The 17,666-nt window shown below is 49.6% G+C and overlaps 2 protein-coding genes across 3 annotated transcripts in view; both read right to left on the minus strand.

Annotated features, from left to right (window-relative positions):
- Positions 1-9,103, minus strand: part of LSP1 (lymphocyte specific protein 1) — a 47,232-nt gene extending 38,129 nt beyond the window's left edge. The window contains exon 1 of one of the 2 annotated variants that reach the window (XM_053979430.1): positions 8,998-9,103. In XM_053979430.1, the coding sequence (XP_053835405.1) occupies positions 8,998-9,077 (80 nt within the window). In that variant the 5' untranslated portion in view covers positions 9,078-9,103. Of the gene's footprint in view, positions 1-743; positions 815-8,997 lie in introns of those variants that run through there. The other variant, XM_053979433.1, reaches the window with a different exon arrangement.
- Positions 9,104-9,852: 749 nt separating this feature from the next.
- TNNI2 (troponin I2, fast skeletal type) lies at positions 9,853-13,962 on the minus strand. Its single transcript, XM_053979443.1, has 6 exons — positions 13,938-13,962; positions 11,621-11,662; positions 11,204-11,332; positions 10,720-10,809; positions 10,411-10,587; positions 9,853-10,099 (listed from the first exon to the last, which is right to left on the minus strand). Exons 3-6 carry the CDS (start codon positions 11,324-11,326, stop codon positions 10,001-10,003), a joined length of 489 nt encoding a protein of 162 aa, XP_053835418.1. The 5' UTR covers positions 11,327-11,332; positions 11,621-11,662; positions 13,938-13,962; the 3' UTR covers positions 9,853-10,000.
- Between the last annotated feature and the right edge of the window lie 3,704 nt (positions 13,963-17,666).

A 17,666-nucleotide genomic window follows, 5' to 3' on the forward strand; every position in this document is an offset into this window, starting at 1 on the left:
AATCTGTTAATTCCCCCAGCAAGAGAGCCTTGGCTCAACACCGGGTTTGACTCCCAGAGGATGCCAGCATGAGCTCCTTGTCTTGAAAGCACTTGGCAGATTTCCACCCCAGTTCCAGGACTGACTGCCTCTCAGAGATGGGGCTTTCAATGAACAGGCCTGACAGAAGCCATGCTTGGATGATGAAATGCAGGACTGGGAAGAGGTCACGACATTAGCTCTTGCTGGTCTAAGGTGCTAAGATAATTTGGAAACACCAGAAGTGAGGCAGTGAGGAAAGGGGTCCCTTAACTGCAACAGGCAGCAGGCTGAGTTCTGTGTTGCTCCCAGGGAGAGAAATTCCTGGTACTGAACTCTTCCTGGAAAAATCTTTCAAGGTGGCTGGGCCACTCAACCTTTGAAGAAGGCTTCCTGCCCTTCTCCTGGCTTTCATCTTTGAGAAAAATATTAATTACAAGAAAACTCAGCCTTCCTCCAGCATCAGCAGGATCCTTCAGGACCACAGGGGGAAGAGAACAGGGCAGGACCTACAGCTTGCAAGAAAGGGAATGGACAGAGTCACTATCCCCCTCTCTGTGGGGCAGGGAGCATTTAAACCCACTATTCAAAAGCACAAAGGACATGCCCACAGAGAAAGAGCAGGGCAGGAGAAATTCCACACCACTGCCTTAGAGTGCAGAGGCACCTTGGGTCCCCTCTCCTCTCCTGCCCCTCACTGCCACATGCATCAGTGTGAGTCATACCATGTGTCCAGGAACAGTAAGGTCAGCATCAGTCCCACAGCTGCTTGGATGCTTTCACAGAAACAAACCCCCTGGTCCCACCAGGAAGTGGGTAGGAGTACAGTGGACACAGAAAGAAAAAAAAAAAAAAATTAATTAATCTGTTATTTTTGGCACAGTTTAAGCTAGGAGAACCACCATAAATCTCTGCAGCAAAACACCATCCCAGTAAAGGAACTGGAGCACCCAGGAGCACACTGTGTGGCACTGGAGTTCCCCAAAGCTCTTCCCAGCAGCAGGGAAGGCAGAGAAGGTGAAATGCTGTCAGAGAGAGCAGGTCTGCCTCCATCACTGTGGGAAGGAGGGCCGGAGTCCCAGAGAGATAGGGCTGCACCAGTTCCCATTAATTACACAATCATTCTGCTATGTAGCACTAGTTGCAAAATCAGTTGAAGGCTCACACATGGTCAAGAGAAAAAAAAAAAAAAATACCCTAGCCCTGCTAGTGAACATACAGCTCAAGCATTTCTCTCCAATACTGCTGGGATGTCAGCCACTGTCAGCGTAAGCCCCAAAGCACAGTCACTGCAAGGGCCAGTCCCTTACAAGTGCCACCATCTGCCAGCAAGGTTTCCAGAGGTCCATGCCTGCATGCCAGTGGTGGGATCCCACCCCAAGAAGATGTTCTCACAGGGACAGCCTCACATCTTCAGCAAGGACTAAGAGCCCTATCTCAGCTGGAGACCCTGTGCCTCCACCAGCAGCCTCTAGGACAATGGAATAGATGGGGGGGGGGGGAGGCGGGTCTCTGGTTTTCCTTTAAAATGATGCATCTTTCCTTCTACCATCCCAAACCTCTCCCCCTATCCTGACATCCCACCAGCCTCTCCTCACCAGGCACATGCATCCACCACTTTGAAAGCAGCCTGGCTGGCATCAGCATTTGTCCAGCTCCCCAGGAGCCCCAGTTCAGGGAAAAGGGGCTGGTACATTGGTACATCAGCTGCACAGATGGTGTGGTTTACATGCTGGCCTGCAGGGTAGGGTTTGCCCACCTCACCTTCATCCTGAATTCCCACTTAACTCAGTCCACCTTACTCTGCTAGCACTCACTTTCAGGCAGCCAAATACAGAGACCAAGACAAGTAAACAAGAGATAATCCTGAGGAGACAGAGGACTAGCAGCCAAAAGCAGCACATTGTCTCCTTCCCACCAGAACAGCTCTTTACAAGCACCAAAGTGTGCTGCCAGGAGGGCAGGGTGCCCCACCTCTGCAATTAGCTCAGCGTGCAGGGCAAGGAGTCCAGTCCCAATGATGCTCCCCAGCAAGCCTTCCTCTGTTCTGGCATGAGTGAGGAGAGGAAATTCCCAAGGCAATGCATAACCCCATGGGTGTTCAGGGAGGGGGTGCTGTAGGTGGGAGCCAACTCTGTTGGCTCAGAGTTGTTGCCAGGCTGACGTGCTCAGAGGAGCACCATGAAACACATGCTTAATTGTGGGTCTAAAGAGCCAACAAACACTGTGTCATACTAAGTCTGAAATATTTGGCATGGGATCAGTGATGACTTTCTTCCTCTGATATCCAAAGAGGCAGAAATGAGAGGGAATCAGAAGCTGGATCTAGAAGGAGCATCCTTCTTCCTCTACCCCACCACGACCTCTCACCCTCACACAGAATGGAAAATAGACACTCCCTGGGGAACTTAAGGAGTACATTCATAAACCTCAGATCACTAGGTTTCATAATGAAGTTTGCTTCATTTATCAGTGAGAGGGAAAGGTGCAAGTTTACAAGCCTTGTAAGAGAAGATCTTTTTGCCCCAGGGGTGATACACAGAAGGACAAAGGATGGATTTAAAAAGCAGGGGAAGGAGAGAAGCATTACCAGGGCAGCCCGGCACAGTTAAAGGAGATCTGAGCTCCTGTTGCACCAAGGGCTGGGCAAACAGCAAGAGACCACCTGAGCCACTGCGGTGAGCCACCATGCAGGTTTCCCAGACCAGGGCCAAGGCCAAGTGACTCAGCCAAGCCCTGGAGGAGTGCAGCTGGTCCAGCATGTTGAGCCAGCAGCATTACTGATACTGTGCACTGCTATCTATATATTATGTTAAATCAACAAAGCCATTGAAAAGAGACAGGAAGACAAAACAATGACTGCAGATAAGACACTCCCATCCCACACAGGAGGGTCATTACAGGACAAGAAGAGAACTATTGGCCCCAAGGAGTCAGGCTCCTTCTCTTAGGAATGCTTGTCTACCACAAGGCCAAGAAGCAGGACAAAGGACTCCAGCCAGGATGGATAAGATATAGGCAGCTGCTGCCAAGAGATTGTCTTCCCCCAGCAGACACTGTAGGAAAAAAGCCTTTTTATAGCATCACATTGCTTTGTCACGAGTCTCTGCTGAATGAATTTGAATTTTGAACATTTATTTAAAATAAATGGAGTGGTCTTTACTTTGACTAGGTGGATTAGATGGACACTGGGCAGCTGAAGACATCTTCAGATATCTCCCATGCTGGGTATAAGAGGTGCACTACCAGTAACAGAGGCACCACCTTTCTTCACCAGGTGGCATCTGTGTGACATGTTTAAGCATCGCCCAAAGCCGTGCAGCATATTTTGTGGATGTGCCTGTAGGTGAGTTCACAAGTGCACAAGTGCAGCCCTGTGTCAAGCCGTGCTACTCAGCTGACTACATAGCTTGCAAGAAGTAAAATACAGATTATGCCCAATATAAACTTATTAGCTCATCTGCAGCTGGCTCCAGGCTCTGATGCAGCACTGTGTTGTGCAACACAAGCAGTTTTAGCAACCATTAATCTCCGTTTTGCGCTGCCAGGCTGTCACTCCAGCTGGGGTCAGGGGAGACTAAATGCATAAAAAGGAACTCCCAAGCACCATTGGACAGTTCCTGCATCTCTCACTTCAAGTTGCTCCTTGTACCACGGAAAGGCATCTAATCTAATCTAAAAAAATCTAATCTAAAAAAAAAAAAAAAAAGGCTTGCTCATATCCACCCATGCTTCCATCACTGAGCTGGACAAAAGACAGGGGCTGTTTTGAAAGGGCTCGCAAAAGCATCATCATGTATTCAGAAAGCTTGAAGACACATGGCTCCATCAAGGGGGAATAGTCATTAATGCTCCAAAGTGAGGCCCAAAGAAAAGCTGAGAGGAGCCTTTCTGCACAAAGGGCAGTGAATGTTGTATGCAGGAAGATGGCAACTGGAATGCAGAAGCAGCAGAAGAGATAAATGCCACCCCCAGGAAGAGGTCCCACCAGAGCAGGGGTGCACAGCCTGTGTATCACAGTAGTCTGCTCTTCAAGACAGCTCAGCTTGGGCACAATGTTGTCAGTTCCTCTTATGGGAAACTGCAAGGAGGCATTTATTTCAAAAGGAAATTATTATTGTCATCAATTTTATTGGGAGAGAACTCTGCTCCTTCTAAATAGCTGGCAGCCATGTTTGTTTGGGGTCTGTCAATAACTCAGAGTTTGTCAGTATTAATGGCTCCAAAGCAAGCTTTCATTGGAAAGGAAACTGCTTCTGCAGCAGAAAAGCACAAGCATGCACAAGCACAGAAGAAGAGATCATATTTTCCAAGCTATCTGGCAAGGACTTGATAAAAGGCGCTGCACAAACTGTCTAGTCAGCTGCAGCAAGCAACAGATACCTAGAGCTGGGATAAAGGCTTCCTTGGTAATGCAGAATGAATCCCTAACAAAAAAAAAAACTCTGTTTTCAAAATGAGCACGTAAGCAAAAGAACCAAACTGGCAGAGCTTTCTCTATGGCAGGCAGAGGGATGGTGCTGACATATGCTGGCAAAAGCATTTGGGCCTACATGTCTGTGCAGTAGCAAGAGAAATCCAAATAAACTGAGCTCCAGTGAATCTGAGTCTTGCACTTCTCAGATCAATTGCTTGCAGATTGCCCCAAGCTTTCAGACCACTGGATGGAAGTCACCAATTAAGCCAGTAGAAGCCCTCTGACTGCCATTTCCATTCATTAATAAATCCAGCTGGGTTTGCTCGTGTATCTTCCTCTTTATCTATGTATTTCTTGGACAGTTACCAGATGCACTAGGCTGCTGGGCACCACCACTGCTCATGTGAGACAGGTTGAACCCAAGTAGTCTCTGGGTTTGACACTCCTATGTATGTCTGAATATGGAGCTCTGCTGCCAGCCCCAGCAGCCCATCCCAGGGGGGACTTGCTTAAAGTAGCAAATAACAGAAGATATTTTGTCCTGCCTTGCTGCAAGTTCTCCTGCAGGGGATGGGGGCTGCAGGAGTGGAGCCCCCAGAAAGGCACTGGAGACCTGCCCATGAGAAAGACAACTCTGAGTAACAAAACCTGGGATTAAGACACTTCAAAGGCTGCCTCACACATCTTGTGTGTGTTAGGATGGATGCACTGGCAAGGAAAACATACATCGGTTCCAAGTGGGTCTGGTTAACCCACTCATGACTGGGCCTCTGTGAAACATGTGGACAGGCTGAGGAGTGAGAGACACCTGGCCAAACCTCAGTAGAGCTGGACTCAAATCTCACTAGTGGCCTGTGCTTCCTAGCTGATTCTGGGAAATCAGGGAGCAATCCAGGTGCCTAAGCACAGGTGTCAAGTGTGGGATGCCTTGGGTTACCTAAGACAGGTGCCAAGGCCTGGAAGATGTCACAGAGGTTCAGTAGGAAACTGCCTCTTCTGGGCACCAAACCCACAGTGGGCAAGTTCTACAGTCAAGGCATCCCTTCACCTTCCTGAGCACTTCAACCTCAGCTGTCTGGTCTTGCAGTAGGGAAAACCTGTCCTCTATCCCTGAGGCAGTAGCCATAGGCATAGCCACAGAACACCCACCATGGTAGCACCCTGACCTTGGCTGGGCACCATGGGTGCTCCTCTAGTACTGATGATACCAAAGTTATGTCATGCAGGACAGCTGCTTTCCCAGAATGTGCAGCACCTCCTAGGATATATTTTTTGACCCAGACCAGATGGGCGTGATCCAGAATATGACCTGGGTAAAGAGGCATGAGTCCCTATCATACACCCCTGTGTCTTCCTTTCACTGATGTACATCCCCAAGGCTTCTCCTCATGAAAGGCTTCAGAACAGAACCACACCATGCAGATCCATTCCCTGTGCATTTGGCTTCAAAGGATGCCAAAGACTCAGCCTGATGAGGAGTTTACTGGACTCATTAAGAGAACAGGAACTGCAGCTACAGGAGGTCAAAGCTGCTGTGCCAGCTGGGGGAGCAGAAGAGAGAGTCTTCTGTGTTTTAAAAAGAGAAGTGCAATTCACATGAAGGCTGCTGGGCAATCCCCTGCTTTAACACACACTGGTCCAAACCCATATCTTTACAGAGCAAAATAAGCCTGGAGTCAAGGCGAGGCAAGCCAGGCTTAATTTATTTTTTTTTCCTCAAGGAGAAAAGGACAGTGAAGGCACCTGATACCTCCTATAATTAGAGACAGTTCTTTATCCCTAATGCCACTGCCAGACCACCACCTATATCCAATTTGGAAACCAGAAGTATAACCCAGCTTCATTACATAATCCATCTGGTCCTCCCCTGTTAATTTCCCTACTATTTTTCCACTTTAATGAGCCCAGCTGGGTCAAACTGTGACTAGTTACTCCTGAGCAGGGATCAGCCATCCCTCCATTCTACCCCCAAGGAATCTGGTGCACTGAGGGGTCCAAAAACTCTCCAAGTATCAGTTTTCCCAAACAACTTCCTTCCAACCATGGGTATACTTAGCAACAGCAGTCATTTCAGCAAAGACCCTTGAGGCTCCTCTAAGGATCTGGAGAATTCAAGACAGCTGGGGGGATGCATGTGGCAAGGAAAACCCTGTGGCTTGCTGGCACAGCAGAGCCCTTCCCCAAGCAGTGACCATACATGGGTTGCCTGCCCTGCAGCTCATGGGGAGGGAAGCCCCAGGAGTACGGAGACAGGGGAATTTGGGAAAATCCAAAGCCAATCTGCCTCCCAGGTGCAGATATCCTGCGGAGCACAGCCCAAGGGACATGCCTGGCCATGGCTGTAGGAACTAAGGGCAGGAGTTACCTGAAGCTTCCAGAGCTTTACAGAGAGCTCTGAGTAACAGACCCTGTACATACTGGGCTCCCAACCTCTCCCCATCAAGGCAGGACAGCCCAAGCAGCCACCTCTCCAGAGCTCCCCCCAACTTCTCGTTTATTTGGGAAGGCTCACATCACAGCAGTTTCCCATACAGCAATTCCAGTTCATGGAAGAGAGCATAACACAAGTCTAGTTTAAGCAGTGTTACACCTGCTTCAGCAGGAATTTGCCAGTATGTCCCAATTTGTATGAGGAAACAGAGTAGGCTGTGTTCAAATTAATATTTCTAGGACCTTTTCTAATGCATGCTCCTCTATACACTGGACACAGTTAAATAGACAAGGTTCATTGTCTACGGAAACACAGCACCAATATTTTTCTCCTGACATCTCCCACTGTGCATTACACCCAGGAGCCTTGGAATTTACTTTCCTGGCAGCTCCATCACAAGATTGGTTGCTCTGACATCCATCATGCTTTAGGCTGTCCTTAGAGCCTTGGCCTGCCTCCATCCATACATGGGTCAGATTGAAAAGAGCTTTTTCATCAAGGAGGGGAGATCAGGGAGATAAGCTAGCCACAGGGTGAGAAAAGGTAGACCCAAACAGCAAATAAATGTTTCCTTCCTCCATTTTGGGAGTGGAAATCACCCGAGTCTAGCAAGTGTTTAAACAGTACAAGGGAAAGCAAGAGAAGTTTAGAGCTGCACATGAAACTATTATACAAATTGTAAGGGAAAGTAATTCTTCATATTTTTGAAACAAAGAGGAACTCATTTCTGCTCACTATTTTTGCCATAAATTTTCATATTTCATTAAGATGCTACAACACAGCTAGAGAGGAAAGGATGTGCCTCCCTGCTGTCAGTGTTCACACTCTTTTTAAGCAAGGCTGTAAGGGTCTGCCTGCTACAGAACAGACTCCTCCAAATGGCCTTTTATTTAGCTGAAACTCCAGCAGGAAACAGAAAAGGGAACAAGCCAACCCAGCCCCACCAGCAGACCCCACCAGTGGCCCTGCATGCACCAAAGTTCCTGCACTCACTGCAGCAAGAGGGGAGTAGGAAGGTTTGCTTGCCTTGGGCCACGCATAGCACCTGCTCCTTGCTGCTGCAAGGTGAGCTGAGCCTGCGGCAAAGGCACAGCCAGGCAGGAACAATGGTGGGAATCACATCAATCCCGGTGCTGAGGAAACCCCTGTGCTCCCCCAGCAGCCAAGGCTTTCCCTTTGTTTCAGCAGCAAGTCATGTACAGAGACTTCCAGCACCTTTTGAAGCTTCCAGTCAAATCTTCAGCCGAGGCTAATTGCTGTCAGGTGTCAGCCAAAGCACTTACTGCAACCACTGATGACAGGAGATGACACACCTTTCTCCTCTCATTGTCACTCAAGGATTTTTTTTCCCATCAACATTAGCTGTGCCAGCTCTCAGAAGCCTTGGGGAGAAATGCTAATGCAAGCTTTGAAGCTGGAGGTGAAAAATCAGGCAACCTCCTAAGCTCCCTGGATGCTCAGCCTGAATCCAGTCCAAATCTGAGTACTTCTGGGTGATGCACTTTGGCCAAGCTTATCTATCTGCCTCTACCACAGACAGATGTGGTCTCTGATACTGATTTGTCTTCTTTTAGCCCTCATGGAAAGCTGTCTGTATTCAAGTGAAGAGACCCCAGATTTTACAGTCACTGCTGATAAAGCAGTAAAGCAGAGCAGAGGCACAGGGAGATATATAATTTTACAGCAGCCAGCCTGAAACATTGCCAGGTTAATTCAGCTGGTGACATAGGGGATGCAGCAAGAAGTCAGATGTGCTCAGAAAGGAGAGAAAGCAGCTGATCTCCACAATCGAGAGGTCTTAAGAGATGGGGCTGATTTCAGCCGCAGAGCAGCTCCAGGTCATCAGACCTCCCCCTTGAGCTTTCCTGCTTCTGGAGCTGGTGTTCCCACTTGATCAACCCCTTCCCAAGGGCTTTGAAGTTCAAAGGGTTTGAGACCTTTAGGAAATCTAAGTCTTATCCTAGCTGAAGAAGCTTGTCAAAAGCCTGATGGAACATCTGACCTATTCCAGACTCATGGGTCATCATTATTGTGGCTGCACATCCTCCTTTCCCTCTGTGCCCCCCTGCAAGCTTCCCAGCTTCCCAGTATCCGGGGACTGGAAGGCAGCTGTGGTGTCCCCAAGCCTCACCTCTCATTCTCCTCAGGGGATTCATCTCCCACTTGGCTTACTCCGTCTGCACCCTCCTGGCACCCCTCCGAGTCTGACATCTTCTCCCCTGGTTGGCAGAGCAGCCCCACAGACAGCTCTAGCACCAGGGTGATGCTGTTTTGCTTTTCCTGTGCTCAGCAGAAGTGAGCTGTGCCGGAAACTTCATGGGCTGAGGGTTTGGGGGGATGGGAGAAGGCAGAAGGAAGGTGAATTTTTTGGGGTTTGTTTTGTTTTCTTTTAAAAACCATTGAGACTGATTTAAGATTTTACTTGTCAGCAGCTAAAAATTTGGAAGTCCTGGGCTAACCCAAAAGAAAAGTGGGCAGCATAGACATCCCCACCATGGCAGGGAAAGGAGAGGCCCACTGCCCCCCTAGCTCCCCATGCCACTCTGGTGACAGCCATCATCTCTAAACCACAGCACCCTACAGTGTACCAGTCCCAGGGTGCTGCTGCAGGTGCTGTCAAGGCTCTCCTGACTTCGCACCTCTCAAATCCCACTGGAGCCAAAAGGTTTGCTTCTGCCCTGCAGATGCCACCCCTCTCCCCGCTTTTCAGCTCTTCCCCACAGCTTCCTGCTGATGCCATCATGGGTTGAGGTTCTGCAACACCTCCTGGGGCTTGGATTGTTCTCTCTTTGTCTCTTCACCACTGGGGAAGGGCATGAGCATCTGCAGCTTTGGACAGGGACCAACAGGAGAGAGGTCCCCCATCTTCTCAGCACAGCCCCTGCCAAAGCCTCCCCATCCCCACCAGGGCTGCCACAGTGAGGCAGTCCCTGCTGGCATCATGGCATGAGTTGGGGTCTGGCCACCCAGGCAGGCAACACCCACCTCTCCCACCAAAGCTTTATTTACATCACTGCTGCCATGATGCAGCTCTTCACAAAACTAGAGAGAAATGGCACCCAGTCAGCGCCCCTGAGCCTGGCGGGGCAGCAGGGACAGCGGAGAGAGGAGGACAGCTGTGGAGATGCAGGTGCTTAGGACTCGCCAGCCTCAAACATCTTCTTTCTGCCCTCCATGCCGGACTTCTCCTCAATGTTCTTCCTCCAGTCACCGACATCACGGAGATCCTTCTCCTGGGGGAGGAATGGTTGCGTTGGTGTGAATGGCGCCGTGGTAAGAACCCACCCAGCCCAGGCCCCACACCAGTCCACCCATGGAAACCCCCATGTCAGCTAGTGGAACCCAGTTCCACCCATGCTATACATCTTTTTAAACTGCACCCTCCTGTTTTAACATCATGGGTGCCAGAGAAGGAAATACTGAGCAGGAAGAAGAACATTAAGGAGAAAGAGTCATTCTCAACCCTGTCTATCTTACAGGGAGGTGTGAGCCCTCAAGGGTGGGGGCAACTCCTGTTAGGGGGAAAAGAGAGAGGGAAGGATACCTTCTCAGTGTCCTCCTTCTTCACTTGCTTCAGGTTGGCTCGGAGGTCCATGCAGACCTTGTGCTTGGAGCCCAGCAGGGCCCGCAGCATGGCGTCAGCCGACATGCGTACCCTGCGCAGCGGCGGCCGCTTGAACTTGCCACGCAGGTCAAAGAGTTTCTGGCTCAAGTCTTCCAGCTGGGGTGGATGAAATGAGGGGAAGTGGAGAGAGAGGGGGCATGGGTTTAATGAGATGGACCCAAGCAGTGCAGAGAGGCATGAGGAATGGGCTGCAGACTCCCCTGAAGGATGGCTCCAGAGGAAACTCACCTCCTTTGTAGTCTTCTGTAGCTTCACCTCTGTGTCATACCTCTCCTCATCCACTGACTCTATCTTGGCATGAAGCTTTTTGCACAGCTCCTGGGAAGAAAGCAAAGAGGGATGTTGACTGCTAGGACCCACACATGATTCCTCTCTCCTGACCACTCTGGCTCTGAAAGCCCTCAGTCCAGAAGGCTAGATGGGATTGAGGTGAAGAGGGGCTTGTCAGATAGCTCCTGATCTCCATGCTACTAGCTGCACACAAATGCTGCCTCAACACATCATTTAAAACACATCTTTCCTGCCAGCCAGACCCCTTTTTTTTGGAGAGAGACCCCACCTGCCTCTCAAGCCAGCTGCATGTTCATCTGGCTCCAGGGTAACACAGGTGAGGAGAGGGTCAAGATGGGAAGGCCAGTCTAGATCCACCAGGCTGACTGATGGAGTCAAATATTTTCTGCTCCAGCACTGAAAGGTTTAAAGAAGCCTGTACCTGAAGTTCCTGCATGGATCCTGGGAGTGACAGAGGAGGGCAATGTTCTGCCAGGTAGTTTTGCTTCTCCACTTCTTTAGCAGCTGCTTCTTTTTCTATTTCAGTGACAGCAAGCTGGAGCATAGCACTCTGGAAAGCAGCAGGAGAAGCGTCAGTGAAGGATGGAAGCAAGGAAGGAGAGTAGGGGGGTCACCAGGGGAGTGGGAGTCCTGATGGAGAGACAGCCTGGGGAGTTCCCATAAATACCACCATTTCCAATCAAGAGATAAGATAGAGACCCAGTAAGGAGTGGGGTGGGAGAGCTATGCTGTGCATCGTGGCCTCTTCTAGTAGGGAGAGTGCTGAGAGCTGGCTGGCTTGGGATGGGAGATGGGAAGGCTGGGACACACATCCCACAGCCACAGCAGTGCCATGTACCTTCAGGTGCTGCCGACGGGCAGTGGCTGCCCTCCTCTTTTTCTGCAAGTGGAAGAAAAGACAACAGAAAAGAAGGTTATCAGGTGCCCATTCCCCATTCCATTGCCCTTCCCCATGCAATGCCACAGTCCACCAAGGACCTGCAGCCCTGCCAGGGAGATTGCTCCATTGTGACACACAGTTTGTCCCCAAACCAGCAGCACTCAAGGAAGAGGCTCCCTGCTGAACCCAGCTTTGCCAACCTCAGGTAGCTAAAACCTACGAAGTCCCTGAGGAAAAGATAACAAGGGTGATGAACTTGAAAACATATGTATAAAATATAGTTTCAAACTTGGCTTCTTGGGACTTTTAGCCTTTTCTTGATTTCCTCTTCACTCAGATGTGTTTTACACTGTGCTCAAGCTAATGACCCCCATGTCCCTAGGCACTCAGGAGCTGTGGGATATCTTTCTGAGCAGTCTAGGGCACGTGTCCTTCTGACACTCTGGTGACAAGGACAGCCAGGCAGGTGAAAACATGAAGGCTGTGCAATTTCTTGGAGCTGAAAAGACCCAGCACAAGTGATGCTGAAGCAGGAGTTCATCACAGCTGGAGGACAAACCCGACCACAGCCTGTCCTTCTGTCCTTGTCATGCTGGACCAGCAGCAACAGGACTCCTACTTACAAAAAACCCACAACTTCTGCATTTCAGCTGTTTCCTGAGCATTTCACCCAGAAGACAGGGCACAGCTGAGTTGGGCTGGCCCAGGGTAAACACATCTGATATGCTGAGGGGTGGGAAGTAGAAAGCAGCACTTGGGTGTGGGTCTGTGCTGCGAAGAGGAGGAAGTGAATAAGGATGTGCAGAGTGAAATGCAACAAAACCTGACATGTCTCACATATGTAAATGGTGCCAAGGCCCTCCTGACAGGGCTGGAGGGCTCTGCAGAAAAAAGGCACCCAGCTCAGAGATGCAGCACACTATTAACCATTAGACAATCAGATCCCTTGAGAGTTGCTAGTCCGGGGATTATTCTCCATGTAAAAAGTGGTACCTTAGCAAAGAGTGTCCTCCCAGCCTTTTCTGGGAGGTCTGGGTTTGATGGGGAGTAAAAGAACATGTTGGTTACCAGCACCATTTTGTGGCATTTCTATGTGTCCCTGACATCCTCTTTTCTCTCAGTGAGAACAAGCTGGTGCTTGTGGTGTTGCAGACATATGGGGAGATGCCAAGAAGAAATGAAGGATGAAGCAATTTGCTAAGAGGAAATGTAGAGTGACAAAGCCACGAACAATCCTCCCACACCTTTCCCTGCATTTCTCCAGACACCCCCATCCCCATCTGGCTTTGCCAGAAGCCAGGGAAAACTTGCTAAGAATGCAATCTCCACCCTGCTCACACTCCCCTGGATCCAGGCCTCCTTGGGTTGCCTTTGGGAAGGGATTTGTCAGTGCTCAGTGGGTAGAAAATGAAGGGCTAGATGTGGGGAAGGAGGAGAGGATGCTAGGCCAAGGGCGAGATGATGAATGGATGATAAAGGAGAGGCAGCTCTGGACCACTGCCTTCCCAGCACCATCTCGTGGCCGGCTGGGGAAGCAGGAATGGAGGGGAAAAGGCATCTAACTCCATGCCAGGGGACAAAAAAAAAAAGTCTCTCAAAAGGGATTTTTCTTCTCCTTCACGTGTTTACCAAGAGAAGTCAGCAAGAAAATAACCATGAGCCATTCTTCCCTCCCCCCCCCCCCCCCCAGCAGCTGATTTTCCTAGGGAGGAACAGTGAAGCCAGGACTGCTGCCATAAGCATTGCTAAAGGAAAAACCCCAGCAAAACACACTTACCTCTTCACTGTTCAGGAAAAGCAGATGGAGGAAGGAAAAAAAGGAAAGGAAAGGAAAGGAAAGGAAAGGAAAGGAAAGGAAGGAAAGGAAAGGAAAGGAAAGGAAAGGAAAGGAAAGGAAAGGAAAGGAAAGGAAAGGAAAGGAAAGGAAAGGAAAGGAAAGGAAAGGAAAGGAAAGGAAAGGAAAGGAAAGAAAGGAAAGGAAAGGAAAGGAAAGGAAAGGAAAGGAAAGGAAAGGAAAGGAAAGGAAAGGAAAGGAAAGGAAAGGAAAGGAAAGGAAAAGGAAAGGAAAGGAAAGGAAAGGAAAGGAAAGGAAAGGAAAGGAAAGGAAAGGAAAGGAAAGGAAGAGGAAAGGAAGAGGAAAGAGGAAAAAAAAAGGCAGTTAGTTGGCATCCTAACTGGAAACAACACAAGAATCTTAACAAGCATAAAAGTTGGTGGTTGAACAAAAGTTTTTAAATGCCAACAGTATATTAGAGACAGAAAAATGGGAACTTACTCAGACATCTTGGTTTAGATGGTTGTGAGCCTGAAATGAAAAAGTTCACAACTTTTAAACTCACTTTTTTGTGGATTTAAAAGCAAAGCAAGACTCCTCTAGAAAATAAAAAGAGGAATAGGTCTGTACTTATTTCCCAACTTCACCAATTTTTCATCATATAGGGAACTAGGCTGCAGTTTGTAGATGAGAGGCAAACATCTCATAGCAACACAAACCACAGCATCAAGGGACTTCTGGAAAAGACTAAATGGGGTTGAGACAGAAAAAGAGAGATTTGTGACAGTGATTCCTGCAGGTATGTTTCTTGTCTGACCCCCACAAAACCATTTTATTCAATAAAGGAAGAAAAGGCAAAAACTATTTGCAGTTTGCTGCTTCACTTTGCCATTCAACTTCACTTCATAAACAAGAAATATCCCAAAGCCTGCAAAGGGTCAGCAATGACCCCAGGTGACAAGGAAGGACTTCAGAGTATGCTGCTGCCAGTGTGTGCACTCCTTCTGTGGGACAGGGGAGCCTGTTGCAGCAGCCTCAGCACAGCTGGAAGTTGTGGTTGAGTTGATACAAGCACAAAAAAATTCCCCAGGCAATCCCTTGCATTTGCTGTAAGTGGAAATTTTACACATACAACACAGTGTATTAGGGAAGACATGGAAGAGCACCTTTGCTTTGCTACAAATGATTTCCACATAAATAGAATTTTACTTTGCTATCGGAGCAATATCTACTTGCATCTCCTAAGCCTGTCCTTTGTAGAGTAGACAAGGCAGCCGTCTGCAGAGCTGGGAGGCTCTGTCAGGAGGGGAAGTGTTAATGGGGGCTCATGCCCGAGGCAGGAGGCACAGCTCGCAGGGCCAAGGAAACTTTATCCTGGAAAATGTGCGGGCCCATCACATTACTTCAGAGAGGAGAGGCGGGGGGAGGAAAGTGCTTCTAAAAATGGCCAGGGAGCTGCACAAGGAGCTGCAGCTGTCTCCTGGGACGGCAGCCTTTCGCCGGTGCCAGCCCCGTGACTCAGGGAGGTGGCGGCGATGCAGAGCGCAGCCGCCGCAGGTGGTGGAGCTGCAGCCGAGGCCGAGGAACGCGGGCTATTTTCATTGACATCCCTGCCCCGCACACACGCTCCCGCTCCGGCCGCGGCAACGCCGCGGAGCCAAGGGGACAACGCCAGGCTGCAGCTCGCTGCCCGCGACGTGGGCTTCGAATCACCTGTTCTGCAGGGAGGACACCATAAATTTGGATGTCGGTGCCTGTCCGAGGGTGTTTTTGGGCAGGAAGGCCCGGCAAGGGCCGGGTAGGGAGCTGGAGGAAGGGGAGTAAGTAGGGAGCATAGCCAAGTCACCGCAGGAAAGGGTCCGGAATCCTATGGCCTTGCGGAGGAGGTCAACGTTAGGCTCCACTTGCCCTCGCCACTCAAGCTGAGAGCAGAACCAGCCAAGGCAGGGGAAAACATGAAATCAGAAAGAGAAAAGCTCACTGGAAGAGACAGAGTGAACCCTTCCAATGCACAGACCCTCTCCAATAAGCAAAGTATGGAGAAAGTATTATTCGAACCCCTGTTTCTCCCAGCAGGCCACCCCCACCTGGTATTTATCTCCTTAATACTCGGGTAAGTAAATCTGCTCCCCCATCACTCCCTAAGAGCAAGCTGGGTCATTAGGAGATATGCAAAAAGGCTCACCCAAGTCTGGAGAAAATCAGTCGTGCTGGCTGGACAGGATGGACAGACGAGCCGCAGGCAGCTGGCTGAGTAAGGAGGTATAAAAGGGCTTCTCGGCTGGCTCAGCAGAAAATCCACCTTCTCTTTAAGGGCATGGAGACCTTCTCAGACCAATGATGTGCAAGAGTCTGCTGTGCACCTCCCTTGGCTGGGGCAGGCCAGGGCGGCAGGAGAACAGGAGAGGGCAGCCCCCAGGGAAGGAGGGGTGGGGAGGAGGAGAACATCTTTTACCCGTGGGATCCAGAGGAGCTGGGGCGGTGATTTTCCTCAGAAATGCCAAGTAGGGAGCCCTCCTCTCCCTTCTCCTGTCACTAACCAGTCAAAATATATACGGCTTCAAATATGTAGGGAGCCCAGGCTCCTTGCACACAGCCATCCATCTGCAAGGCCTCTAATTAAAATTTCCCCTTGGATATACAGAGTGGTTTATCCATGGACAAGGGCATGACTCAATTTGCCTTCAAGGGCTTGGGAGCAACTCTGTCATTCAGGAAGGAAGAGAGGAAAGAGTTTGCACCCCAAACGTCCACTGCTGACAGCATATGCAAGAGAAATCCCTTAATAAGCCATCCAGCACTAACATGCTTTTTTAACATCAATTATTTCCCTCACACAGTAAATACTTGTAGCTCTTCCCTGTGTGAAATTCAACACAACTCAGAGATTTTTTTAAAAAACAAGCTGTGGATCTGCTGCAGCCAGCCTCAAGACTCAAATCCAGCCAGGGGCTGGGCAGAGGCAGTGGAGCATGGGGGAGCAGCCCCACACTGACAGCAAGAAGGATAATCCTCTCTGTGGGATGACCCAGACCCATATCTCCATGGATCTGAAGGAGATGCAGGTGGAAATGTGGCTGGAAATATTCCCCAGCCCTTGTCACAGCACATGTAAAGCATGTGTGTAGGGGATCCCATGGAGACAGGGACCCAAACAGCTCCTGCTCTCTTCCCCAAGGCCAGACTCCCCCTCCTCTTCCAGCCGGGGCTTTTTAGGCTGATTCAGACATGGCCCTGACAATATTTTGCAGGCGCCTCCCAAACATTATATAGATAGTGGCAAATCCCTTGCTGCAGGCTTCCTGTTTCACCATGCTCAGCACCACACAAGTGGTGCTGCAGGTGCTGCTGAAGGACGAGCAAGGCCTTGCTATGGGCTGGTGTCTCTCGCAGGCATTTGCCATGGTAGCAGGTGGAGGAGGGAGAAACCCCTAGCGTGGGCAAGGCTGGGTGCCTGCCTGGACACACATATCCCACGTGGGATATGTCCCTTTGAAATGCTGCAGCTACGCATTCTGGCCTCTGCTGGCACATCAGGCCTCCAGAGAGCCACTCAGCTCTTGGTGGAGGAATCAGAACTGGGGGAGTTCTCCATTCAGAATTCCCCACAGGCAGGGAGTTTCCTTCAGCTCTGTGAGAGGAAGGCATCCTGGACCTCCTGGAGATCAGGCATGCAGCACAGCGAGAGAGATCTGCTCAGAATTTCAAGGGTGTGGTTATCACCTTGTGACAGGAAAGTGTTGGCCTGATATAGTGGAAGAATGAAGTCCAAAGAAAGAAGTCCCATGACCAAAATATTGACCAACAGAAGTGTTTGTAGGATACAGGAGGAGTAGATGTTGAGGTGTGGTAAATAGCATGAGCAGAAGGTCAAGTCTCCAAGTCTGCAGAAGGCTTTCCATGGAAATGCCTTGCACAGGGGTTAAGCTGTAAGGCAGCTCTCCCAGAAAAAGAAAGAAGCACCAGACTTAAATGACATGAGGAAGAAACCCAGTGAGGAGAAGAAAGAATGGAAAAATAAATCCATGTCAAAGCTAGAAGCCATGGTTAACATCAGGAAAGACAGAAGTTTCCAAAGGAATTATTTAAGTATTTGAGTGATGAGAGAACAAGTTTCTTGCAAAAAAAAGCTCAATGAAGGCATAATGAAGCTCCAGGCACATCCTTCAAAGAGTTGTTTGGCTCTGAATATTAGGTATTAGTGAGGTAATTAGGCAGGGACCAGAAATG

The sequence above is a fragment of the Vidua macroura genome, chromosome 6 (assembly GCF_024509145.1).
Source record: "Vidua macroura isolate BioBank_ID:100142 chromosome 6, ASM2450914v1, whole genome shotgun sequence".
Classification (NCBI taxonomy): Eukaryota; Metazoa; Chordata; class Aves; order Passeriformes; family Viduidae; genus Vidua; species Vidua macroura.